This window comes from Chrysemys picta, chromosome 11 (assembly GCF_011386835.1).
Source record: "Chrysemys picta bellii isolate R12L10 chromosome 11, ASM1138683v2, whole genome shotgun sequence".
NCBI lineage: Eukaryota > Metazoa > Chordata > Testudines > Emydidae > Chrysemys > Chrysemys picta.
This window is the reverse complement of record NC_088801.1, coordinates 11,114,680-11,140,864: the sequence shown is the minus strand read 5'-3', so window position 1 is coordinate 11,140,864 and position 26,185 is coordinate 11,114,680. Positions and strand designations below refer to the sequence as shown.

At 41.6% G+C, this 26,185-nt stretch overlaps 2 protein-coding genes across 14 annotated transcripts in view; one reads left to right on the top strand and one right to left on the bottom strand.

Annotated features, from left to right (window-relative positions):
* ADCY5 (adenylate cyclase 5) overlaps positions 1 to 8,256 on the top strand; it is a 305,275-nt gene extending 297,019 nt beyond the window's left edge. For 2 of the 3 annotated variants that reach the window (XM_042843089.2, XM_005279813.5), the window contains 4 exons: positions 923 to 1,186; positions 1,781 to 1,985; positions 2,718 to 2,842; positions 5,682 to 8,256. In XM_042843089.2, coding sequence (XP_042699023.1) covers positions 923 to 1,186; positions 1,781 to 1,985; positions 2,718 to 2,842; positions 5,682 to 5,810 — 723 coding nt within the window. In that variant the 3' untranslated portion in view covers positions 5,811 to 8,256. The remainder of the gene's footprint in view (positions 1 to 922; positions 1,187 to 1,780; positions 1,986 to 2,717; positions 2,843 to 5,681) is intronic. The other variant, XM_065561499.1, reaches the window with a different exon arrangement.
* Positions 6,569 to 26,185, bottom strand: part of SEC22A (SEC22 homolog A, vesicle trafficking protein) — a 42,467-nt gene continuing 22,850 nt past the window's right edge. For 3 of the 11 annotated variants that reach the window (XM_065561500.1, XM_005279811.3, XM_065561503.1), the window contains exons 7-9: positions 14,541 to 15,492; positions 13,795 to 13,879; positions 6,569 to 6,851 (exon numbers count right to left, since the gene is read on the bottom strand). In XM_065561500.1, the coding sequence (XP_065417572.1) occupies positions 15,292 to 15,492 (201 nt within the window). In that variant the 3' untranslated portion in view covers positions 6,569 to 6,851; positions 13,795 to 13,879; positions 14,541 to 15,291. Of the gene's footprint in view, positions 6,852 to 13,794; positions 15,493 to 26,185 lie in introns of those variants that run through there. The other 8 variants (XM_065561505.1, XM_065561506.1, XM_005279812.4 and 5 more) reach the window with 6 other exon arrangements.

Sequence of the window (26,185 nt, the reverse complement as noted above, 5' to 3'; positions counted from 1 at the left end):
TAGACCAGACCAGAGCTATAGACTAGCTTGATTTTGTGTAAGCTCAATTGTAATTACATTTCATGAGCATCCATATGTACTGGCAAACCTCATGCAAACTGAGTTTCCTTTTGTTTAGTTGAGTAATGAGCTTCTGTGAGGGGGATTACATTGTAATATCACTTCTGCAGTCAGACTTGGAAGGAGATATCCTGGCAATGTACTCTTGAGGCTTTGTGCAGATGGTTAGGAGGAAACCCACACAGTTCAGCAGTGTTAGTGTTTTGGATCCGTATGCAATAAGATGGAGAAAAGCTTTGGAGCAAACCAAACAACTTGGTTTGGGGTCCAGTTACCCCCCCCCCACACACACACACCCCTACCTCCTCCCCCCCACCAACTCTGGCCTCCCCAGAACAGACCTCCTTCTGATATCCCTCCCCACACATGCAGCTTTGTCTCACCCACTCCTGGTACCCCATATAAACATCCCTGAGCTTCCTCCACTTCCATCTCCTTGCACATGCCTCACAGCCATACAACTCCAGCATCTCCTGCCCCCTTCCCCATAGTTCTGGCATTCCTCCCCACCCCCGTCCTTCTCTCCTCCCGTATACCAGTGATAGAATTTTACACTGACCTTTGCGCGGCTGTAAATAACTACCCAAGGGGCAGGACAGATTGTCTTTAAAGATTTTCAAGGTCTGGATTGCCCTGGGACAAAGGGTACAATCCTGTGAGGTGCTGATTCCACTCTGGCCCTATTGAAATGATCTCGTGGGAGCTGAGCAGGCTTAAAAACAGGGCAAATGTTTACACCAAGTATGACCATGTTTCTAAAGTGTACTGATATTCTGCTCTCTGGTTCTGTGAGCTCACTTGCAGTTCTCTCTCCTCCCAAGTAATAACCAGCACGACTCTCTCTTTCTCTTTTCTCAACTAGGCCACTGAAGAGAAAGAGGAAATGGAGGAGCTACAGGCCTACAATAGACGCCTCCTCCACAACATCTTGCCAAAGGACGTGGCAGCCCATTTCCTGGCACAAGAGCGGCGAAACGATGAGCTGTATTACCAGTCCTGTGAGTGCGTGGCTGTCATGTTTGCCTCCATCAGCAACTTCTCGGAGTTCTACGTGGAGTTAGAGGCAAACAACGAAGGGGTGGAATGTTTGAGACTCCTCAACGAAATTATTGCAGACTTTGATGAAGTGAGTGAGAGGATATCCAGACTTTTAATCTTGCTAGAGTTCTACTGACAGAGCAAACAGAATCAGTTCAGCCCTTCCCTCACAAGAAGGAAGTCAACCAGCAATGGGACCAGTCCAGTCCTCATCACACACATTCTCAGTCTTTCACCTGTTTTAGTTTATGGTCACTTTCTTTTCCTTACCCTCTTCTGCAGCACCAAATAATTTCCCTTCCTTTGTGTACAGATGCTCCCTGAGTTATGCAAACCCGACTTATGGAAAACCAGACTTACGGAAAAAGTTCCGTAAGCCTTTTTTTTTTTTTCTTCATAATTTTCGGAGATACGTTTCTGACTCACGCAAAATTTGACTTATGCAAGGCGTTCCGGAACGGAACTCTTGCATAAGTCGGGGAGCTTCTGTATTGCATATTGTTACCTGGCTGGAGCTCCATGGACTCTGACCACATCCTCTCTGAGTCATGGACACACTTGATACAATTTTTCATAGTGGATGTGCCATGACATACTGTGTTGCTGTAAGGATGAGTTAAACAGCATGTACTAGTTTGCATCAAGTCTTATTCAGTAACTTTGCTCTCTTTCTGTTAAACAGATAATAAGTGAGGACCAATTTCGGCAGCTGGAGAAGATCAAAACCATTGGCAGTACGTACATGGCTGCTTCAGGCCTCAATGACTCTACTTATGACAAGGTGGGAAAATCACACATCAAAGCTCTGGCTGACTTTGCCATGAAGTTAATGGACCAAATGAAGTACATTAATGAGCATTCGTTCAACAACTTCCAGATGAAAATAGGTAAAGTATTTGGATTGAGGTTACAGAATTAATTTTTATTGATGTTCATTCCAACCTGGCCACTTCATCTAGAGTTAAAAGTGCAGCTTAATTTATATTTAAAACCTACAAGTTCGCTGGTTCCAATGAATCTGGCCTGTGATGACAGAAAACTAGTGATGATGCTTTTCTTTGGTCCATACAAAATGGTGTCTGTCCAGTTCTTTGAGGACAAGTGTCCACATTATGAAAACCACCACTAGAATTGGCACCAGATTGAACAGTCACAGAGACTCTTACTGTGTAAAGGTTGAGGCATGCTGGCATCTGAGCCGTACTGGGAATCTTTCATTGTTGCTGCCCTGATACACCTGCTATGTGGACACAGACTTCAGTCTCAAGGCCTATCATTCTATCACCTGACTTGGACATTAAATTTCCTTTAAAAATAGGGGAAGACATGAGAAGGAAAGGAGTGTGACAACCCCCTAAAGTGATATTTAGGCTAGGGAAGTCATCAGGACTCTGTATGATCACATAGAAGACCCCCTTCTTCCCTGTGGCCTATACATCTCCTAATCTTCCCACAGCTTTAAAAAACAACATATTGCACAGCTGAAAGGTTTTATGGATTATTTCTGGATTTAGAAAGGGAAATGCGTAGCCCTGGGACATTCATATGCTCACATGACTCCTGGGTGATGGTGTATAGACAATGAACCTGAAGCACTGGGGTTTATTTTCTGTTTCTAGGGTTAAATATTGGTCCTGTGGTAGCTGGGGTAATAGGCGCACGAAAACCTCAATATGACATCTGGGGAAACACAGTCAATGTAGCCAGTCGAATGGACAGTACAGGTGTTCCTGACAGAATTCAGGTGAGTTTTAATTACCATAAAACATATAATGTATCTTTTATGGGATTTTCAATCTAATCTAGGTTTCTATCTCATTTCATCAGTTCATGCCAAACGTTTAGGGTGAGAGAGGTGAACTAGGCCTGAGCACAGTATTGGGAGCTTGGAATCCTGAGTTCTGATCCTGAATCTTGTGGTCTTGGGACAATTCATTCATTTCCCTAGCTTTCACTTGGGGGTTCGTATGCTGTAGGGACGTTGTGAAGGTTAATGTTAAAGCACTGGGGGAAGTGATACTAGGAAGCAAATTCTGCCCTGACTTACACCCCATTGACTTTATTGTTGAGCCCCATGCAACTAGATAATATGTTAACACATATTGGAAAATATGACATCCTTTGGAGTAGGATACGGCTATATTTCTGTTGCCACCCAACCTCACTGCTAAAGAGCAAGGAGAATCTTAAGAGTTATTTTGGTTTACTAGGACTTGCCTCACAAATTTGTTTCTGTGAATACTGTTATCTGTTGTAAACAGCATTTTCCACAAACTATAATGTCTTTAATTTTCTCTGTCACAGTGATAACCTGTATTCTGTGAGGATATGTATATACTCTTTCTTCAAAACTGTAGAAGGATTTCAGACAGGCATGGGGGTGGGGACATTTCCCTAGAGAAGCAGAGAGAAAGAGTAGTTTTAAGGTTAATGCAATCTTTCTTATTCTAATCAAGCTCCTTGTTCAGTGTTCAAAGAGAGTGACCTTTCCAGCAATTCATTTCCATTGTCCCATGGCACATATGGTCCTGTTTTCTCTAAAGAGTTGTTTGCGTATCATCATTCCTCAGTACCATACTGCAGAGGTATAAAAATAATAAGAGTAAATGGTGCCAAATCCAAGTGAGGATTTTGTGCTTTTTTCCAGCTAAACTGGGAGTTAACTGGATCACTATTTATTAAAACTTTTCTACCTAAGAATATCCATGACCAGTTTTCTCTCTAGACTAGTGACTTTCCAGCCCTATGAAGGTAGAAGTGGAAACATTTAAATCCAGAGAACAGAGCATGAGAAAATGCTGTAAGGAAAAATTCTGCACTGAACAGTCTGCAGTAGATCAGATTTTAACAGGGCTTTGTCAGCTCTGCGTTTTCAAAGTGACCATATTTTAATGAGCTGCATTGTGAGCTGATAAATACATGGGTATGTAGTATATACAACACAATACTCAAGGAAAAAAGGAGAGTTCAGGAAATTATCAGACTCTTTGCACACACTGATAGTTAACACATTGAGTGCAGTTAGATTTCCGGATCTATCAGGCAATGGAAAATCAGTGGAATGTTGCAAGAGGATGTTTGGATCAACTTTTCTGTGTACAAATGTCAGGTGATAGGTCCTAAACTGAAAGGATTTGGGTCTAGCTTTGCAGAGATAGCTAGGTGTCTAGTGGGATTTTCAAAAGAGCCTAAGCAGGCTAGAGGTCTAACTCACAATGAGTTCGGTGCCTAAACTGCTTCTTTAGGCAACAAAATATTTTTAAAATTTGGCCCCTACCCTCTTGAAAATGTTCTTCCATGTAGTAAATAGTTATATTTGAATGGCAGCTGCCTTAAGCTACAGCATGAAACAGGATAGTGCCTGAACAATCCTTGTTGTCTTTCACCCAATTTGATCACCTAGTGTGTTTCCACTTTGATTGTTTGTTTGCAGCTTCCTGAGAAATGACATGAGCCGTGTATTATCCATTTAACCTATTTAAGGGTTTACGTCATAGGGTCCACAATTTAAATGGATTTCCAACCTACTTCCCTAACAGCACCCTACTTTCACAGGAATACTGCCAAGCATTTCACCTGGGTTCTAGATGCAGTAGCTTAGTACTATGACTAAGGCCACGAATCTGTCACAGAGGTCACGGATTCTGACACTTTCTGGGACCTCCATGAGTTCTTCTGGGACAGGGCTGTTGGAGCAGCAGCTGCCAGAACAGGTGGCCAGCGGTCAGCCCCAGGGCTGCCAGAGCAGTAGCCAGCCCTGAAGCAGTGGCCCCCGGAACAACTGGCAGCAGCTGGCTCTGAAACCACTGGAGCAACAGCCAGGATGGAGGCTCCCAGAACGGCTGACCGTCCTGGTGCCACCAAACAGCTGGCCAGCTCCAGGCCTGTCAGAGCAGCTGTTGGGTTTGGGCCAGTCCCCCAGGGGCTGGAGCATTAATGGTCAGCACCTGCTACAGAAGCAGTGGCAGGGCTGGAGCAGCTGATGTTTATTGCCTGCAAGCTGTCCGTAACTTTTACTAAAAATACCTGTGACAGCATCTTAACTTGAACTATGACTAACCTTTTTCATACTGTGACCTGTGCACCACCCCCTTAATGTAAGCAGATACTGGAGACATGAAATGGGATATTTCCTTCCCCCCTCTGGGATCATGACCTAGCTCTTCACCTGGGTTCTAGAGCCAAGCTTATAACGCTGACTTCCCTTTTTCATATTGTGATCCTTTGTAGCCTGGCCTCCCCCTCGCAAATCAACTTCAGCAGAAGACTGGCTCCATGAAATGGAATTGCTAGTAATATTTCCTTCCCAGCCTCTAGAATCATGACCCTCAGCTGCAGAGCAGCTGATGTGCCCCATATGACCGTGAAACTCATTGTTTGCAGCTTGTAGCAGTTACGTAACTTGTACTGGCCACCTTCCTATAAACTGGTTGATACAAGTAAGAGAATTTTAACAAAACAAAATATTACACCCAAAATTAATTGCATGTGTGGACGACGTGGCTGAAGAGAGATGGTGTAGAGGTGAGGGCGAGCAAGTTTATCGGTTCTGCTATCACTTCTAATCTATTCTTTCTCTGCAGGTGACCACAGACATGTACCAGGTTTTAGCAGCCAACGGCTATCAGCTGGAATGTCGAGGGGTTGTTAAGGTAAAAGGTAAAGGAGAAATGACCACCTACTTCCTAAACGAAGGACCGCCGATCAGTTAACAGCAACCATGTAACAACTTTAACAATGGCATTTGCATGGAGAAGAATTGCTGTTTAGCTGTGGACCCAAACGTACAGCGCAGTTGCATTTTTTCATGCAACGACTTTAGAGCATGGTTCTGACAAGCAAATGAACTTTAGCACATGCCATGCAGTGCAGAAGAAAGAAAACACTGTGGATTAATTCCCAGTGGAGTGCTAAATCGACCAAAGATGCATCTCTATGGAATTCCCAGTTAAACGAAATGAATTTGAGGTTTGAAAATGAAGCTGCTGCACAGGACATAAGATATTTAAATATTTATTGAAGCTACACAAAATTTTACTGGGTTGAAGGAATGTATGATTCACTACAAAGCATTATTTTGGAAAGGATTTGCACTCCTCTAATATTTCCGATCCATACAGTCAGTTCTTTCAAGTGTACCCCTATTCTTTTATTAGCTGTTTGATAGGCTTTCAAAATTAAAAGCGACACCCACTGTTCTACACAAAGGGCCTTTCAGAACAGCATCGGTAATGTTTTTAGGTTGAAAAAGACACCTTGCCCTACAAAACTGTCCCCTTTCTCTTTCATGGCTAACGGGCTACTCTTATGAATAGGACTGGTACACCTCAGATCAAGATGAGGAAACATGGCTCTGCAAACATATTTATTAAATGAAAGTCTTCTGTGCTCTTCTTTGGTATATATCTCAGTTTACATGTGAAAGACTAGATGAAAACAAGAGACACTTTAGGGGGAACCCCCCCTCAACTTTCTTGTTTTTGTATTTTTTATTTTGTAATATTGAAAACATGGAGATCTAACAGATATACCAAATTCTATATTTTGTAAATTATATATATTAGAAAAAAGTCTGTCCACACCAGCGTGTGGTGGGTTGTGTATATATAACCTGCAGAACTATGTAACATTCCGTGCATTATTCTCTGAATACAGACTTGGCAGTTTTCAGATTAAGAGTAAACAATCAAACAACAGTTGATGAGGTTGCAGGCCGAGTCAGATGCATTTTTAAGTGAAAAATTCAGAAAACCCTACAGAAGAGGAAAAAAATCAAGTACAATAATCATTGCAAACAACTGTTCATTTCAGGATTCAAGATGCAGTTGGGGCTGCTAAGGAGTGCAGTGAATGGAAGTAGGATGCATGATAAATAACTAAGCTGTTGAGAATATCAGACAAGCATAACAGGGAAGAGCACTAAGCAAATCTTCAGCTGAAGGTAGCAAAAACTCTGTCACACTGGAACAAAAATAAGATCATTTTTACAATTCCTTTAAAATTGTTATTTTCTCACAGCAGCTATTAATAGAATCCTGATGATACACAAAAAGTGTCCAAGATACTCTAAGTGCCATTTGCCTTTACAAAGAACTATGTACTGCATTGCCAGGTTGACTATCTTGTAGCAAACATTTAATTAAATTAATGATTCACAGCTATTTTAAGAGTTAGGTGATTCTGTCTTTTTAAAAAAAGACAGATGGATCATTTGTATGTGGATTCAGGAGATCTTTAAATAGAGTGACAGAGATATCATGTTGGACATATCCTCTTACTGGGGGTGGGGGGTATATGAATAATTCGTTATGATTTATGTACCTTTTTTAACTTGTAAAAAATAAACCCTTGCTATTTTATTTTTTAAAAAGCATTTTAAAGCCCTATTTTTTATATTCTATGAGGGGAGAGTTTTGATACTGAATTTGGCTATCACTAAAATGACTCAAATATTTTGACAGTCAGTAAAGTTCTTTTCGACTCTTCTCAGGGCAAAAATTACTGTATTAACAACTTAATGATTGCACTATAGTGGTGATTTATAAACTAGGTGTTTCACTTTATTTTTTACAACAAGAGCAAGTTAAAATGCATGGGCCTGTCCTAATTAATTTACCATGTTGCTTAGCATCCAGCCATTTAAACTTGAGCTTAAATGGCACCCCTGTGATCCTTCCTTTTCCCCTTTAATAGGCCACATCTTTGAAAAGTATAGTATATTGACTTCTGTAAAACTGCCAAGTCTGCCCTTGTACTATACTTTTGCTGCTTTGCATTTGCTGATTTGCAAAATACTTTCGTTACATGGCACAATGACCACGCCCTTCCCTTCCCACCCTCTATCCCTTTCTACCACTCACTGGGTTTCATCACCTTCATCATGTACATTCATTTTTAGGTTTGCTTTCTACTTTACTAAAGTCTGTATTCTTAACTTTTGATCAGTCTGCTGCTCCACCTTGCGCAGCTGTGTTGTCAATGATATTTCGAGTCCCCACTATCTCTGACTGCGATTGTTGACAGTGTGTCATGATCATTTCAAGGGGTATACACGATCTTTATTTTGGCTCCTATAAAAATTGATACCGTTATGATTTCCCATGGAAATTGAAATCTATTTAAGTAATTTAACTATATTAAACACTGTTTCACTGGTAACATGGCTTTGTTCTACGTTTTATTTAAGATCTAGCTGGCTCGTGAAAAAGACATATTTGTGCATCAAATGATCGTTATGCACAAGTTTTAGACGTTCCATATTTAAATGTAATGTAACTGATGTGTTCTGTATAGAAAACCTAGAACTGTATTTGAATGAAGTTTTGCGACCAATTGCACACTCCAGGTTATCTACTGTGAGACTATTTAAGCACAGATCCTCTTAGCACTTATTTGTACTATGAACGCCCCACTATATGTGTGTGCTGTGTATTGAGGAACCACCTAAGGTAAATTAGAGCCAATATCAGAAAGCCTGGTTATATCTGGCATATTTAAATAGATGCTAGTAACTCATGTTACTTTGAAATAGCTACTCTACCTACAATGCTACCGTTTTGCTGCACATGGTTTATTTGCTACTACTTTCGAAGTTAGCTTGTGTGACGTACAACACAATTTTAAGGAACAGACCTGTTAGCATGCCTAGGCATTAGAAGGTTGAGGCACTTCTGTACAGGGGTTCAAGCTATACCTCCTAGAACTGAGAGCAAGGCTGATGTAAATGCCACATTCTGTTACAACGCTAACTCCCCAGGCCAACTGGAAGGGGAACTAGTTCTCATCAAAATAACACCTAATAGCTAGATTCACGAAGAGATTTAAGCACATAGATATTCATACCCAACATTTAGGCACCACTGCTGTCCTAACAGTGTCGATGTCTGTATTGCTGCTAGTAGGCACGGGCCAAGCCACGTAAGTGCTGATGCTGCCCCACAGCTAATGAGCTTTTTCACTTTCAATAATTAAGTATTTACTGGGGCAAGGCCTTGAACCTGAGGCAGTCTACACCACCATTTGTGTTGGTGTAACACACACCCCTGAGCCTGTGTGGACAGCGCTATGTCACCAGGAAAGCGTCTCCAGCCCCTGCGAGTAGTGGGAGTAGTTAAGCTGACCGGAGAGCTCTCTCCCGGCAGCGTAGAGTGGCTACATAAGAGAGCTTACAGTGTAGCCATGCCCTATCTCTCCCTGTGCATGGTGTGGGGGAACCTGGTGATTTCAACTTGGTGTCAGGGCCCCTAGGACTTAGGTATAGCAACCCTGGAGTTCATCATATATCTCAAAATATCAAATAAGCTGTTTTACAGGTATAATTTTTCAAGCACTAACTGGTCAGGCCCTAGTATTACTGAAAAAGGAGCAGCGATTTAGATTGATTAAGCACCTAACATATCAATAGTGGGGTGTTTTTTTTAACTGAGTTTCCTCTTTGTTCAGAGAAAACAAGGACAATTTTTAAAAAATAATAAAAACCATTATGAATAAATTAAATCACCTCTATTTCCTTTTGGTTATAGAATTCCTCCTATTTCCCTGCCAGAGTAAAGATATATGGAATCTTGAACTATTTGTAGTGCCGGGGGGAGGGAGGATGCGTTAGACTAGAAACCTACAATCAGTACTGTACTTGCTTCATCTCCCCAGAATCTGAATTTCCCCTTTTTTAGTCTCAGAGGTATACAAATATTGCCATCTGCTGGAAACAAACTATTTTACACTTCAGGTAATCCACTATGTTAACACCAAAACAAAACATAGCATCAGAGGTGGGAGAGAAGCAGGGACTAGATCTAATCCAACAGCATGGTAGAATTTCCTAAGGAAAGGGCATGCTATATCCAATATTTACCTGCTTCTATAATTTCTCTCACCTAAAGTGACCAAAAGCAGCTGAAGGAAACCAAAAAACCCATGTCACTTTTTTCTAGCCAACTCATTAGACAAGAGTGAGTTTTTTTGTAACGTGAACAATTTATAGCTCGGTTGTGATGACTTAACTCCCTGCTAAGCTAGCATGTTTCATCTTTAAAATGATTTCTGTACATTAATTCACAGATGAGTAGAGCTAGAAAAAGTCCAGTTAGACCCCAAATTCCAAGATAATCTTCCTGCCCATGCATGACTCTTCCCTTCTGTCTATGTACCAGTGTTTTTTGTCCAGCCTAATGTTTGTAGGCCAAGAAACAGAGCTTTCACCACTTCTCCTGGAAGGTTATTCTCCAGTCTAATCCATCTCATTGTCAGGAAGTTTTTCAGGATCTTTAGCCTACATTTTCCTTGTCTTAATTTTGTCCCATCAGGAGTAATTATATCCTCTCAACATATTATCCAATCTCTCTTACACTTAACAATTGGGTCAATGGAGTTGCGTGATGAATACAATTTCATATGTAAAACCCCTGTAAAATCACTTAGAAATGCCAAAGTTTACAGATTTTTTGTCCCAGTTCTGCACATGGATCCACACAAGCAGCCCCATATTGACATTACTGGGGATTCTAGAGGCAGATTCCTGTGCCCTTATGGAGCTATTTGCAGGATCAGAGCACTACTGGGGCTTTCTTCCATTATCACTTAAAAAAAAAAAAAAGTAAAATGCCTCTGCAACACATTCAATTATGCAAAACCACTAATACTATAATTCACACAACATGCATTTTTACAATGAGTGGCTGCTACACAAACATGTAGCTTTCCTGCTATTACCGTCTTACCAAGTGCCAAGCCAAAACAGCATATGTTTAGTGTTTGTAAATGGTAATGCATTTCTACTTATTACTTAATCTGGGATTCAAAAAAGCAATTCATGTGGTGGGGTGGGGAGAGACCTAAACAGATGTCATTCCTTCTTTGCTAAAGAAACTAGTAATTATTAAAGATACGGTAATGGGTGTTGAATAACCTCACCATTTAAAAAAACTGACAGACTTTAAAACAATAGTGTTCTACCTCCAGTCAGCCATTTGATGCAAAGAAAATGAGTTCTTTAGGACAAAAAAGTGATTGGATTGAATCTGCTACATTACCAACTACATATTCAAACTTTCAAAAAAAAAACAAAAAAAAAAAAACCAACAACCTGTATTTTCCAAAAGACTTTTGATATTATTCTACATTTTAAAATGCACCTTTAGGTAGTTAACCCACCAAAGATTGCTAGAAAAAACACAAGAGAGAGAGGGCTGGTTATTGTTCAGTGCCTGAGAGAAGGTTGGCTGCTGGAGAGAAAAGAAAAAACAAACAAAAAAGCTAACTGTCTGTAGGAGAGATTTTTAAAAGTTTCACATTTCTACTCAGGTATTTAAAAAATAAATGAAAAACAGACCACACAATACCATGAAAGGGGTCAGGACTTTTAGGTCAGAAAACACACAGGGAAACAATAAAAACACCACTGTGTGTGTTTTAAAAAGCTATAGTGAGGCATTTGAACATTCCTAATTAATCAAATTTGAACAGACTCATGTTTTGTTTAAAGAAAATATTTTCATTCTTTTTACATATGCTGGATCCAGTCTGCCTCAGAACTTAACCTCTAATAGGATGCCGAGTGGCCTCAGCTTCCACTGATGTCCCACTGAATGCACCCAGCACCTATCAGAATCAGGCCCTTTTCCTTGCGCAACTCCAATTCTAATCAGACTTGGACTGTAACCAGTACAGAATCTGTCCTCATGAGCCTGATTCAACATCTAGTGAAGTCAATGGAAAGTCTCCTGTTGACTTCAATGAGTATTGGATGAGGTCCAGTGGGCACAATCCTGGCCCCACTAAGTCAAGGGAAATTTTGCCATTGACTTCAGTGGGTCAGGATTTCACCCCATAACAGGACACAAAAGGTGCATTTTCCAAACCCGTGCACAGAAAAAGTTCAAATATTCTAACTACTCACATGAAGTTTGTGCACAAAAACAGTTCTGAACATCTTCTAATATGTATTATTAGCTTACATGTTTAGTAATGAATTTGTGAGGAACTGTCACAGCTGGGGAGTAGACATTATCTCTTCACTGTAAATTGTGATTTTTCTCAACAAGCATAGTTAAATCTGTCTGACAGTTGTATTTGCGCATTACATCTGTTAAATCAGCAGTTTGTTTAATGCCACTAGTAACAGTAATGCAATAATGGCTCTAGATGTTACAGCAAGGGAACGCATCCTTTGAAAAGCAGGGAAAAGATTAAAAGGAAAAACAGACTTCTCAGACTGATACATCAGCAACCACTAACAGGGCAGAAAAGCCTACATCTGCATAAGGTCACAAGACTGGAACAAAGAGGTACTTCAGTGTACATTCTTAGTAGCATCTTTAGTACTACAACTGAAGTGAAATGAATAGTGGTAGAACTATTTTAGACCTTCCAACAGAGCAGGTTTATAATGCTAATTGTTATTTAGTTTCCTGACTGTCATAATGATAATAAGCTAAAAGCATTATCTTTGCAAATAATTTAACTCATTAACTGCAGAAGTTACAAATACCAAGCCCAATCCTGCAACCCGTGTTCATGTAAGTATTCAATACGCATGCTAGTATTCCCATCAACTTCCATTGGGCTGTTTCCATAAGTAACTCTTACAATTACTTCTTCATGACCTCTTTTTTTCCTAACAAGAAGCAACTCCTTGGTCCAATTTCCTCTGGGTGAAATTCACTCAAGACCTAAGCACCATTAAAGTCATTGGAATGCGGCTTAAAGGGGACCTGCACTCATTCAAGCCAATGGGAGGTTTTCTATTGACTTCTCTGGAAGTCGGATTGGGTCCTAAATATATCAGCATAATAAATTAAAGTTCCTGAGTGATTTTTGCACTTTTTTTTTTTAAACAAAAAACCCCCCAAAACCAAAAAAAAATCAGAATTTTTGGCTCAAAAGAGTGTGTTGAAAAGACGAAAGCTTTAGTTTGTCCTAAACACACAATATCCATATTTCAAACCCCAAGTTTAAAATAGTGAACGATTTATTTTTGTGTTTTCAGGTGTCCTGATTTCAAAAGGCTGCACTGCAATCTAATGCAACATGTGTTGTTTGGCAGTGGGTAGTCTGAGCTGTTTAAAACTAAGGGTTTAACTAACATTATTGAAATCTTTGTATTCCTGCAGATATGCCTCTTACACTCTGTTTAAATTTCAAATCCTCCTCCTTCCTTCCCTTCCCCTACTGCCCCAAAATACCAACAAAAAAGTGTCATAATGGGAACATACAAGACCAGACAAATGTATCCCCATTCTATTTGCTGGATGAATGAAAAAAAAAAAAAAAAAAAGGTTCAAAGGCAAAGCACACCTCCTGCAACAATTATCTTAGGGTAGGTCTACACTAACCCGGTAGTTCGGCGGCAAGCAAATCGAACTTCTGGGTTCAACTTATCGCGTCTTGTCTGGATGAGATAAGTCGAACCCGGAAGTGCTCGCCGTCGACTGCGGTACTCCAGCTCGGCTAGGGGAGTACCGCGAAGTCGACGGGGGAGCCTGCCTGCCGCGTCTGGACCGAGGTAAGTTCGAACTAAGGTACTTCGAACTTCAGCTACGTTATTCACGTAGCTGAAGTTGCGTACATTAGTTCGAATTGGGGGGTTAGTGTAGACCTGCCCTTAGCTACCACATGCACAAAGATATTTTCAGCCTCTTAATTATGTAGGTCTTAAAAAGAGACATTATAACAAAGAGTGCATCAAAAAATACATACCACTGCTGTTCATTTAGGACTGATTCCATTTTCTGTAAATTATCTTGGTCTTGGGCACCTGGATCCCCTTGAGTAAGGTCACTTCCTTTAAAAAAAACAATAGTTGTTCCCAGTCTAGGTATTACTTCTCTGCTATCAGTTTGATTGCCAATAAATTACCAAAGAGAACATTTTAGGTGGGGACCGCCTACAGAGATCTGATGAGTAACATTTCATAGTAAAGCAGAACCTCACTAATCGCCAAGCCTAGTAATGCTCACAAGCAATGTGGAAGCCATCCTGCTATTAAAACTTTTCTGAAGGCTTTAGTTATGCCCCATATTACTACACCTCACTACTTGAGCAAACTATATTAAAATATATTTACTAGTGTACTATAAAGCCCTGGAAATAATTAACTCAAAATATGATTGTCAAAAGAAATAGAACGCAATGTAATAGCCTTGATTGTTCATCTGCTAATTAATTCACAAACTCTGGGACTCAACATAGCTGTCCCAGCCACTAACACACAGTAGTGAGGTTCGACTCCAATTCAATAAAATGTAAATCTACCAGACCAACAAAATCCCTGGATCCAAAAAGGATTTTTTTTAAACTGAACTCCGTTTATGATTGATGGAAATAAGCTCACCACCAGTTGCCTATATGCTAAATTAGGTTTCAGCTATTAATCCAGTTCATAAAATGTATAGAGACACAAGCAATAGCTCAAACAGGTTTCAAATCAATGTCTGTTTACCCACCTGGCACTTCTTTTCAAACTTCTAGTGTTCAAATAGAGGAGGAGAGCAAAGAGGGCCAAGAGACAGAATTTTAGGTTATTTACTTAAATAAAACTTGTCCATGAAGGTCACTTTCAAAAGATCATTAAAAACAAATTATACAGAAAAAAATATTTACCAAGATTTATAGTTAACTCAGCACTACATGGAAGGCCACTGGGACCAAGGAGCTAATCCCCATAAACAGATGGTTTCCAGGTTAGGCTTTAATTAAGAAAACACATACACGCATCCCATTAAATTTAATGTGCAATCCAATAGTTTCACATTTAGTAACGCACTCATTCCAATAGTCTGCTAATATGCAATAGCATCTTTGTATTCAGCCTATACTACTGCCTCACAAAGGCAAAACTGATTTTGGAATTGGAGTGCTCACTTGATATGCAGAACATGCCCTGTATATATCTCTTTTTCCATTATCATACTTTTGAAGAAGGCTTTTTCCTATCAGTCAAGTCCTCCAAATTTTTATTTGTCCTCAAGGGACAATGCTCTGCATGGATAGGACCCATTTTCCTCCACTAATCCTGTATTGTGTGTGTCTTCAGTCTTCAATGAGGATAAATCTAAGTCCTCAAGTCAAACGTCCACAGGCATCTTGTGTTGATCTTTAAAAAAAAAAAAACAAATAAAAAACACAACTTCTTCTTTTGGAGAAAAGCTTTTCATTCCTGAGAGGGAACCATGGGTGGACTGAGACTGCCTTGGGTCAGACATTGTAATCAGGGGACTTCCCTTGTGGTTGTCTTAGCCGTATCTGTAATGCTGAAAACGCTCCCACTGTCACGTGGAAGAAGAGCTGCCAGAGATTGCGCAGTTCGTACAGATACATGTTACATAGGCAGATTAAACCAAAAGTCAGGAAGGATTTGACATTCCGCCAGCCTGTGCAGTATAAAAATAAATAACACTGCAAAGAAGAAAACACAAAGTCTGATTAGTGCATTGAAAATTACTTCTGCTAACAAATCACACAGAACTATCAAGTAGATACAGAAATGAACCATGTAGAACGTGTTGTTTTTTTAATTGAATAGGTAAATGTGGTACTAACTTAAGTGGGCATTCTGGAGTGACCAGTGCTCAGCATCAGAAGAAGTTAAATTTTGCTTCCATTATTCGCTCTTCAAGGAAGATTTCGTCATCATATTTGCTCATTATCAATAATGAAAGTGGCAATGGAAACAAATGTTTTGGCTTGTCTATGCCACTCAGGCAATGCACAAGAAACAGAAGAATCCTTAAATCCCCGGATGGATGGAATCCCTCAGCATTGGGGAGTTAATACAGGTGTGAAGCTGGTAGACTGTCTCCTTGGTCTCACTCCTTGTAGTCACTAGCAGGGAGTGGGAGACACCCAAGCTATTGCCAGCTGGCACAAGTTAGAACAGCTCTCAGGCTGCTTAACCTGCAATGGGGATGGGAGCCGGAAAATCAGTAAATTGCCCCCATGCTCTACTTTATCCAGCACATGCAGTTTCCCTTTGTACAAACCCTAATCCTTAAAAGGTGGTAGGATTACTGGGGAGATTCAAATGCATATTTGCATTCTGGCTTCACAAATGTAAGTCAGTAGGAGGAGGGGAAAGAGTAGAGGGAAGAGCACCTCACAGAGAAGAAGCTTAAGGGGACAACCTCAATTCATCCCAAGTTTCTCTTCTTCACAAAACATTCTTCAAAGTCCGAATACTTTATTACATTTCACCTGGAATCTCAGGTCTGCTAAAATTACATCGTTTTCACAAATGCTTTCCTCCTCTCCCACTTCCACAACTCACTGCTCCATTTCCTGACTTTAGCTCCCACATCTACTCCTCTTCTTGTTCTCCATTTGTGCCCACTCCACCTCCTAAGAGACTGCTTTGTTCTCACCTCAGCTGCATGCTGACCAATGCCTTCTGATCTTTGATGCTCCCTTGAATCTTCTGCATGGCTGCTATTTAAAGCAGCAGGGCAGAAGATGCTATGGCACATCAAGGATCCACAGAACACAGACAGCTGTGCTAAAATAAACCAAAGTCACTTCAAAGTAGGGAATCATGTTGGGAGGAGGAGGGGGGGGGAGTTTTCAGGAGTGAAAGCAAGCAAGCAAAGGCAGAAAATTCCAAGGGATCCTGCAAAAGGAACAGCACAAGAGACTTCTCCCCAAACAGGGCCAGCGCTGGTGAAAATCAAGACGCTATTAAGATACAGTCTAGTATAAAAATCCATTGAGTTCATACCACCAAACTCATTTGATTGAGGACTTTAGCTCAATATCAAGCCATGGATCCAGTGGTCAAGGTGGATGCTGATTTAAGAGGCTTTTCTTTAGAAAGAATCCCTAGAAAATATTCTTTTTTGGAAAGAATGGTTTTAAAAAAAAAAAAATCTTTATGCTACTTGTTTACTTTTTGCATTTCTCTCATCTGGTACAAAAAAAGACTTGTCATATGCACTTTTATTTCTAGAGCGACAAGGTGGGTGAGGTAATAGCTTTTATTGGACCAACTTCCGTTGGTGAGAGAGACAAGCTTTCGAGCTATACAGATCTCTTACTCGGGTCTGGGAAAGGAACTCAGAGTGTCACAGCTAAATACAAGGTCAAACAGATAGTTTAGCATAAATAGTTAGCACATATTCTAAGGGACCATTCAAGGTGAAGTGGCCCACGAACACCCCTGTAATTATAGGACAAAAATGGGGGTTAGTTGGTTACAGATTGTTGTAATAAGCCATAAATCCAGTGTCTTTATTAAGACCATGATTTTAGTGTCTAGCAAAGTTATGAATTTAAACTCCCAGGCTCGTCTTTTGAAAGTGTTGTGTAGGTTTTCTTTGAGGATGAGGACTCACAGGTCAGATACAGAGTAATCGCTTTGTGAAATGTGTTCACTCACAGGTGATACAGTGTTTTTGTCTTTTATCATCTTCCTGTATGAGTTTATTCAAAAGTGTAATGATTTTCTGGTTTCACCCACACAATTGTTATTGGGGCATTTAAGTGCACTGGATGAGGTACACCACACGTTGTGATAGGCATGCGTAGAACCCATGGATCTTGAAAGGTGTGTTGATCATTGTAGCAGTGGAAATATGTCTGCAGATTTTGCACATGTTGGTCCAAAAAAAGATATTACCTCACCCACCTTGTCTCTCTAATATCCTGGGACCGACATGGTTACAACTAAACCGCACACTTATTTCTACTGATTTTCATAAAATCACAGAACTGGAAGGGACCTTGAGAGGTCATCTAGTCCAGTCCCCTACACTCGTGGCAGGACTAATTATCTATACCATTCCAGACAGGTGTTTGTCTAACCTACTCTTAAAAATCTCCAATGATGGAGATTACACAACCTCCCTAGGCAATTTATTCCAGTGCTTAACCACCCTGACCGTTAGGAAGTTCCTAATGTCCAAACTAAACCTCCCTTGCTGCAATTTAAGCCCATTGCTTCTTGTCCTATCCTCAGAGGTTAAGAAAAACAATTTTTCTTCCTCCTCCTTGTAACAACCTTTTACATACTTGAAAACTGTTATGTCCCCTCTCAGTCTTCTCTTTCCCGGACTAAACAAACCCAATTTTTTCAATCTTCCCTCACAGGTCATGTTTTCTAGACCTTTAATAATTTTTGTTGCGCTTCTCTGGACTCTTTCCAATTTGTCCACATCCTTCCTGAAATGTGGCACCCAGAACTGGACTCAATACTCCAGTTGAGGCCTAATCAGAGCAGAGTAGAACAGAAGAATTACTTCTCGTGTCTTGCTTACAACACTCCTACTAGTACATCCCAGAATGATGTTCACTTTTTTTGCAACGGTGTTACACTGTTGACTCATATTTAGGTTGTGGTCCACTATGACGCACAGATCCCTTTCCGCAGTACTCACTCCTAGGCAGTCATTTGCCATTTTGTATGTGTGCAACTGATTGTTCCTTCCTAAGTGGAGTACTTTGCATTTGTCCTTATTGAATTTCATCCTGTTTACTTAAGACCATTTCTCCACTTTGTCCAGATCATTTTGAATTTTAATCCTATCCTCCAAAGCACTTGCAACCCCTCCCAGCTTGGTATCGTACGCAAACTTTATGAGTGTACTCTGTATGCCATTATCTAAATCATTGATGAAGATATTGAACAGAACTGGACCCAGAACTGATCCCTGCAGGATCTCGCTCTTTATGCCCTTCCAGCCTGATAACTGATAACTACGCTCTGGGAATGGTTTTCCAACCAGTTTTGCAGCCACCTTATAGCAGCTCTATCTAGGTTGCATTTCCCTAGTTTGTTTATGAGAAGGTCATGCAAGACAGTATCAAAAGCTTTACTAAAGTCAAGATATACCACGTCTACTGTTTCCCCGACTCCACAAGGCTTCTTACCCTGTCAAAGAATGCTATCAGGTTGGTTTGACACGAATTGTTTTTGACAAATCCATGCTGACTGTCACTTATCACCCTATCATCTTCTAGATATTTGCAAATGGATTGCTTAATTATTTGCTCCATCATCTTTCCAGGTATAGAAGTTAAGCTGATGGTCTAATTTCCTGGGCTATCCTGATTTCCCTTTTTATAGATGGGCACTATATTTGCCCTTTTCCAGTCTTCTGGAATCTCTCCCATCTTCCATGACTTCTCAAAGATAATTGCTAATGGCTCAGATATCTCCTTAGTCAGCTCCTTGAGTATTCTAGGATGTATTTCATCAGGCCCTGGTGACTTGAAGACATCTAATATGTCGAACTAATTTTTAATTTGTTCTTTCCCTATTGTGAAAGTAGAATGAATTATTGTAAAAATAGAATGGATTAAAGAAATGCTATATGTACCTTTAAGCAGAAATAAGGAATGCTGAAATACAGGTGTCAGGAAAAGGAACATTAAGGCATAAACAATGAGTCCGCTTAAGCTAATGGTGGAACATCAGCCGGAGAGCTGTAAAAGTTAGTAAGAAAACTGAATATGTACGTCTAGCCTCGGGTAAACTTGTCAGTTTTGCTTTCTTTGTCCTCTTGTTAAGTGCGCACCCTTTTTATCTGTATAAAATAAGGTAGTGTGGGTCTTGGATGGTGCTCACATTATCTGGGTGTTATTAGCAGAGCGCTGTGCTAATAAAACAGAGTGGTCTGACAAACTGTGAGTCCTGAGTCTAACTTTGACAATTTGGAGGTCCCACTGAAATGGCAACCATCTTCACTGGGGCCGTGTGATTCCTGACCATTTTTGTAGGATGACCGTGGCAGTCGGCACCTGGGCATTTGGCCCGAGCACGACCACAGTGAGGTCTACGCCCTCGAACCTGTTGGTTCCCACTCTGTTCTGGTAGGGATCCCAGGATCGGACATCAGGAATCTGGTCAGGTAATTATTTCTGTGTTTTGTCCGGACTGAGGACTGTCCTGTGGAGTGTTTGAGTCTGGGTGCCATCTCCGTCCAGGGATCGGCCGACCAAAGGGTTCCTGTCCCCGCGGTCTTAGTGAGCGAAATCTGCACAATCGCAGGCGCACCGCACCTTGGGTAAAACCCTTGGTGTGAAAGCAAGGGTGACTGAGGCAAAAGGAGCCCACAGGCGACTGTGTGTTGCATCGGGCATCGCTCTGACAAACTGTGAGTCCTGAGTCTAACTTTGACACTATTTTAGCCTCTTCTGATTCTACCTCATTTGTTAGTCTCCTGTTCCGGTTTTCACCAAGGAGGTTGGTGGTGATTGGATGTCTAACAGAGTGAATACCAGTGAAAATGAGGTATACAACAAACACTAACCCAGGAACCTATCCTTGCAACAAAGCCCTTGGTAAAAACTGAAACATCAGCATTACGATACTGACAGATAGTGGTAGTGTTTATTTTTTAAGTTTCTACAAGGAAAGTCAGGAATTGTGTGATTGCTTCTGGATAATACAATTTACTGGGTTATTTTTTATTCTGTTAGAGCATCAAGTTAGTAAAATATCCATCTTAGGATATGTCTATACTACCCGCCGGATCGGCGGGCAGTGATCAATCCAGCGGGGGTCGACTTATTGTGTCTAGTCTAGACACGATAAATTGACCCCCGAGCGCTCTCCCGTTGACTTCTGTACTCCATCGCCACGAGAGACCCAGGTAGAGTCGACGGGGGAGCGGCAGCAGTCGACTCATCGCAGTGAAGACACCGCGGTGAGTAGATCTAAGTTCATCAACTTCAGCTATGTTGTTCATGTAGCTGAAGTTGCGTAATTTAGCTCCATCTCACCCCCCCCCTTCCCTCCCCCAGTGTAGACCAGGCCTTATAGTGCCCATCACCATAGTGTCTTGGCCCCTTTATTAAGACCTTTGTTTATCCTCCCTATGAAACAGAACAAAAATACTCCAAAGTAAAACTAGTATCAAGAGAACAGCTTGGCTTCCTCTGAACATGTGGCGTATCTTCAAGTACAGGACCTAATGTCTGTTTCTGGGGAGGGTTCTAAAAGTTATATTTAAAGGACAATTAACATGTACCAGTAAATCAGCAATTAGAATCTAGCTCATTTCATGAAATCACCTCGCCATGTAATAAAATCTGAAGAGCTGAGTGTGACAGCTTCAAAGAACAGAGTGAGCCATCAGGATGTGCTTCTCTCAAATGATCAAGGAAAACAAAGGGTTTAAAAATAGGATGACAAATGTAGTAACTATATTTAATAATGTAAGTGTGCTTTTTGATCAAGGCTCCATAAACTTGGAGGCTTTTACTCAAGTTTCGTTGCCTTGCTGTATGTGCAGAACTGAATTTTTCAGCACTCCCTTTCCTACTTTGAGATGGGGAGAAATTTGCCCCTTACAAACCAACAACAGTCAAAAGGCCAAGGCACTGTGATTTTAACTTGTCCCTCTAACATGCAATGTAATGAAACTCGTGTGTTGGTTTGTTTTAAGGGAACTGTTTTGCATAGCAATTACAGAATGTGCTTTTGTGTAGAAGGCTTCCCTATGTTACTTCAGAGAAAGAAAGCTTTTATACCTATTAAGAAATGGCTTGAGGTCAGTTCTTGAGACTTGTAGTTGGGGGAAACTGAGACTTCAAAGAATGCTACAAGATTGTGGAGCGAGCCAGAATAATGCAAAGCAGACCAGATAACATTTCAGACACTAGGTTTAATTTTCCATTATTGGGATAGAAACTTTTGGTTTTCTTGGCTGTATTATTGATTCCCTAACCCCTCAGTTACTTTTCTTTCTGAATATTACAGTGCTACCTGTTTCAACAAAGTTGCAGCATTGAGGGACAAGGGGTAGGTCTATACTTACCTCCGGGTCCGGCGGTAAGCAATCGATCTTCTGGGATCGATCCCGGAAGTGCTCGCCGTCAACACCGGTACTCCTGCTCAGCGAGAGGCGTACGCGGCATTGACGGGGGAGCCTGCCTGCCGCGTCTGGACCCATCGTAAGTTCGAACTAAGGTACTTCGACTTCAGCTACGTTATTCACGTAGCTGAAGTTGCGTATCTTAGTTCGAAGTGGGGGGTTAGTGTGGACCAGGCCAAACTAAAGATTTGTTTAGTCTGGCTGGAGCTGGGAAATCAGAGCCAAATCTTAGATTCATGAGCAAACTGGATTCAGAAAAATGAAAAATAGACATTTTTTCTTGGAAATGCATATCTGAGGCTAGACATATACAATGTCAAATGTGCCTCAAAATCAGAATTAATATGCAAGTTGTTCATGGATACTTCTTCACCAAACTATATATGAGAGTTTTACGTTATTGGATTTGCATTTAAAGAACGAACAGAAATGCTGATCACACCTGCTTGAGGAGTGGGAGATTTTAGAGAACATCTGGTAAGAATTGCCAGGGAGGGACCCTTCATACTAAGGCTGAAACAGCTGATTCTGAAGTTGTTTTAGGGCCTTGTTTTTTCCCTTCATCTGCTAAAAACTACTCCTAGCTACTGCATTTTGTTTTTAAGTTTGATATATCATGTATATTATTATTTTGAGTCTTGGTTTGCCAGTCAATGATACCTATTACCAGGCTCTGAAGAATTTTGTTGTGTGTGGCTGAATTCTGCTTGGACTCTTGGTATTTAGGATTACATAACTAGAATTCTAGATCTAAAGGGAGCAACTGTGTTTCAAACTCAGAGACTGGACACAGACACAGAGCCACACTGCGTTTATTCTTTGCTAAGCAATAGTTAGTAAAGTAAAGTATAATCTTTCTGGCAGCACAGTGATTAGTTTAACATGTTGGACTAAAAATTTCTATTCCCTTTAGGTCCAATTTTTGTCCTGTACAACTTAACTGTAACCATTTTCTTGTAAATTAATAAACTTCATTTTTTTCTGAAGTATTAACTGAACAAAATGTAAAACATTAGGCCAGTCCTATGGCTGAACAGCAATGCAATGCGCTTTCATGCAAGATCTAGACTAGGGATCTCGAACTCAAATCACCACGAGGGCCGCATGGGGACTAGTACATTGACCCGAGGGCCGCATCACTGACACTTTTTCATATAAAGATACAAAAGCCCCCCCACCCCGCCCCTTCCATGAGGCCCCGCCCCTTCCCACTCCTTCCCCGCCCCCATTCCAACCCCTTCCCCAAAGTCCCCACCCCAACTCCGCCCCCTCCCTGCCCCTATTCCAACTCCTTCCCCAAATCCCCGCCCCTGTTCTGCCTCTTCTCTGCCTCCTCTCCTGAGAGCACGGCTCCCCGCTCCTCCCCCCACCCTCCTGGAAAGCGCTAAGCGCCACCCAACAGCTGTTCAGTGGTGGGAAGTGCCTGCAGGTAGGCAGAGGAGTGGGGAACACAGCACGCCGTGGGGGCGGCGGGTGAGGGGAGCTTGGCAGCTGTAGGCAATAACTCCAGGGGGGCAGGGAGCTTGGCAGGCCGCAGCAAATAACTCCGCAGGCCGGCCGCGAGTTTCAGACCCCGATCTAGACTTAGAAATAACTTCCATGCCAGGACAATCTTAAACATGCCATGTCGTTGACACTTGATTCGGGGAGCAAAGAGGGCTAACTGCATTTTGGTAATAATGACACAGACGGATATAGGAGAGAAGTCTTGGAAATTAAGTTTAGAATACTAGGAAAAGGTTTATACATCCAGAGCTTCTGGGGTCACTTTCTCTGCAACGTTTCCAGTTCCATCACGCAGAGGGTCAGCAAGTATGCTGGGGGCGGGGGTGGGACTCCGCTGTTGCAATGCACAGATGAGAAATTATGTAAAGAAGAGGGGGTTCAATTTTTGAGGTATTGGGAAATTTATGTGCGGGAAGGGCACCCTCTACAGAAGGGATCGGCTCCACCTTATCCAAAATGAAACTAGACTGCTGGCAAAGAAAATAATGTTTGTGGGGAGATTATTTAAGGTAGGGACTGATGAAAAATCAACAGGTGCAGAAGAGCACTCAAGTTGTAAAAAGACATTTGCTAGAGAGATGTCACTAATACAGCAACTCCCTCACTTAACGTTGTCCCAGTTAATGTTGTTATGTTGCTGATCAATTAGAGAACATGCTCGTTTAAAGTTGCGCAATGTTCCCTTATAACGTTGTTTGGCAGCTGCCTGCTTTGTCCACTGCTTGCAGGAAGAGCAGCCCATTGGAGCTAGCTGGTGGGGGCTTGGAACCAGGGTGGACCAGCAGCCCCCCTATCAGCTCCCCTAAGTTCCCTGTGTGGCAGCCGCCCAGCAAGCTATCAATTGCCAGGCAGTTCAGCTGTCCCTCCCCCCACTGCCATGTGCTGCTCCTGCCCTCTGCCTTGGAGCTGCTCCCAGGAGCCTCCTGCTTGCTGTGCAGGGGGTGGGGAGGGGGAGAAGAGGGGTGCTAATGTCAGGGTTCCCCCCCATTCTGAACTCTGGGGTACAGATGTGGTGACCGCATGAAAGACTCCCTAAGCTTATATTCTACCAGTTTAGGTTAAAACTTCCCCAAGGCACAAATTTCTTTCCTTGTCCTTGGATGGTATTGCTGCCACCACCAAGTGATTTACACAAAAATTCAGGGAAGGGTCACTTGGAATCCCTATTCCCCCAAAATATCCCCCCAAACCCCTTAACCCCCTTTCCTGGGGAGGCTTGAGAATAATATACCAACTAATTGCCTTAGCAGTGTGAGCACAGACCAGACCCTTTGTCTTCAGGACACTGAAATCAATCAAGTTCTTAAAAGAAGAACTTTATTATAAAGAAAAAAGTCAAAGAATCACACCTGCAAAATCAGGATGGAAGGAAACTTTACAGGGTAATAAAAATATTTAAAACACAGAGGATTCCCCTCTGGGCTCAGCTTCACAGATACAAAAACGGGAATAAAACTCCCTCTGTAGCATAGGAAAATTCACAAGCCAAACCAAAAGATAACCGAACGCATTTCCTTGCCCTACTTCAGGGGTTCTCAAACTGGGGGTCGGGACCCCTCAAGGGGTCGCAAGGTTATTACATGGGGGGTCGCGAGCTGTCAGCCTCCACCCCAAACCCCGCTTGGCCTCCAGCATTAACAATGGTGTTAAATATATTTTTTAAAGTGTTTTTAATGTATAAGGGGGGGGTCGCACTCAGAGGCTTGTTGTGTGAAAGAGGTCACCAGTACAGAAGTCTGAGAACCCCTGCCCTACTTACAATTTCTGTGGTTTTAGATGGATTATTCCAGGTATATTTTCAGGAGATGATATACTTGTTTGGCTTCTCCCTCCATCCGGAGACGGAACAACAAAAGAGAACATTGGTCCTTCTGGTCAGGTGCCAACCAAGTTATTTGAACTGTTTAACCCCTTACAGGTAAGGCAATGGAGTACAGCGGCCAAGGAGGGATTTTATGCTATTCCTCTCTCTATATTTATGACACCCTCCCCCGCCTCACTCTTTTACCCCATCTCCACAGAGCGGGGGGGACACAACAGGCCTCAGGACAGAGGGAGCTTGCTGGCAGCAGCTGCTGTCTCAGCTTGCTTATCTACTTAAAAAGGGGCAATGTGCGTCTCTCTCTCACACACACACGGTGTCTCTCTCTCACTGCCATGCTGTCTCCCCTCCCTCCATTCGTGCTGCCTTATAGAGTATGAGGCTACATTAACAACGTGTTAACCCTTGAGGGCTCAGTCAAGTGCTAGATAATTTAGCAGTAAGGCATTCCCTGGGAAATATCCCACCCTCTGACTTCACCACCTCCACCAAGTTTCACAATCATCATTGTTGTGTACAGTATTAAATTGTTTGTTTAAAACTTATACTGTGTGTGTGTGTGTATTAGTCTTTTGTCTAGCAAAAAAACATTTCCCTGGAACCTAATCCCCCTTATTTACATTAATTCTTATGGGGAAATTGGATTCACTTAACATAGTTTCGCTTAAAGTAGCATTTTTCAGGAATATAAACGACAATGTTAAGTGAGGAGTTACTGTACAAAGGCTGTGTCCTGTAAAAGAAAGGACAGAAACTACAGCTGACCTAGACAAGTGACAGGTTGAGATCACAGAAGTAAGTTCTGGGCCAGTTAGACTGGTGCCAGACCAAGAATAATAGTTACCTTGCCAAAAATAGAAACTATAAATGTCAAGGTACTATATCAATGCAAGACTCTTGAAGAGCAAAACTAGGTAAATTAAAATACCAGGCAATGGAAAAGGACCTTGACATAACG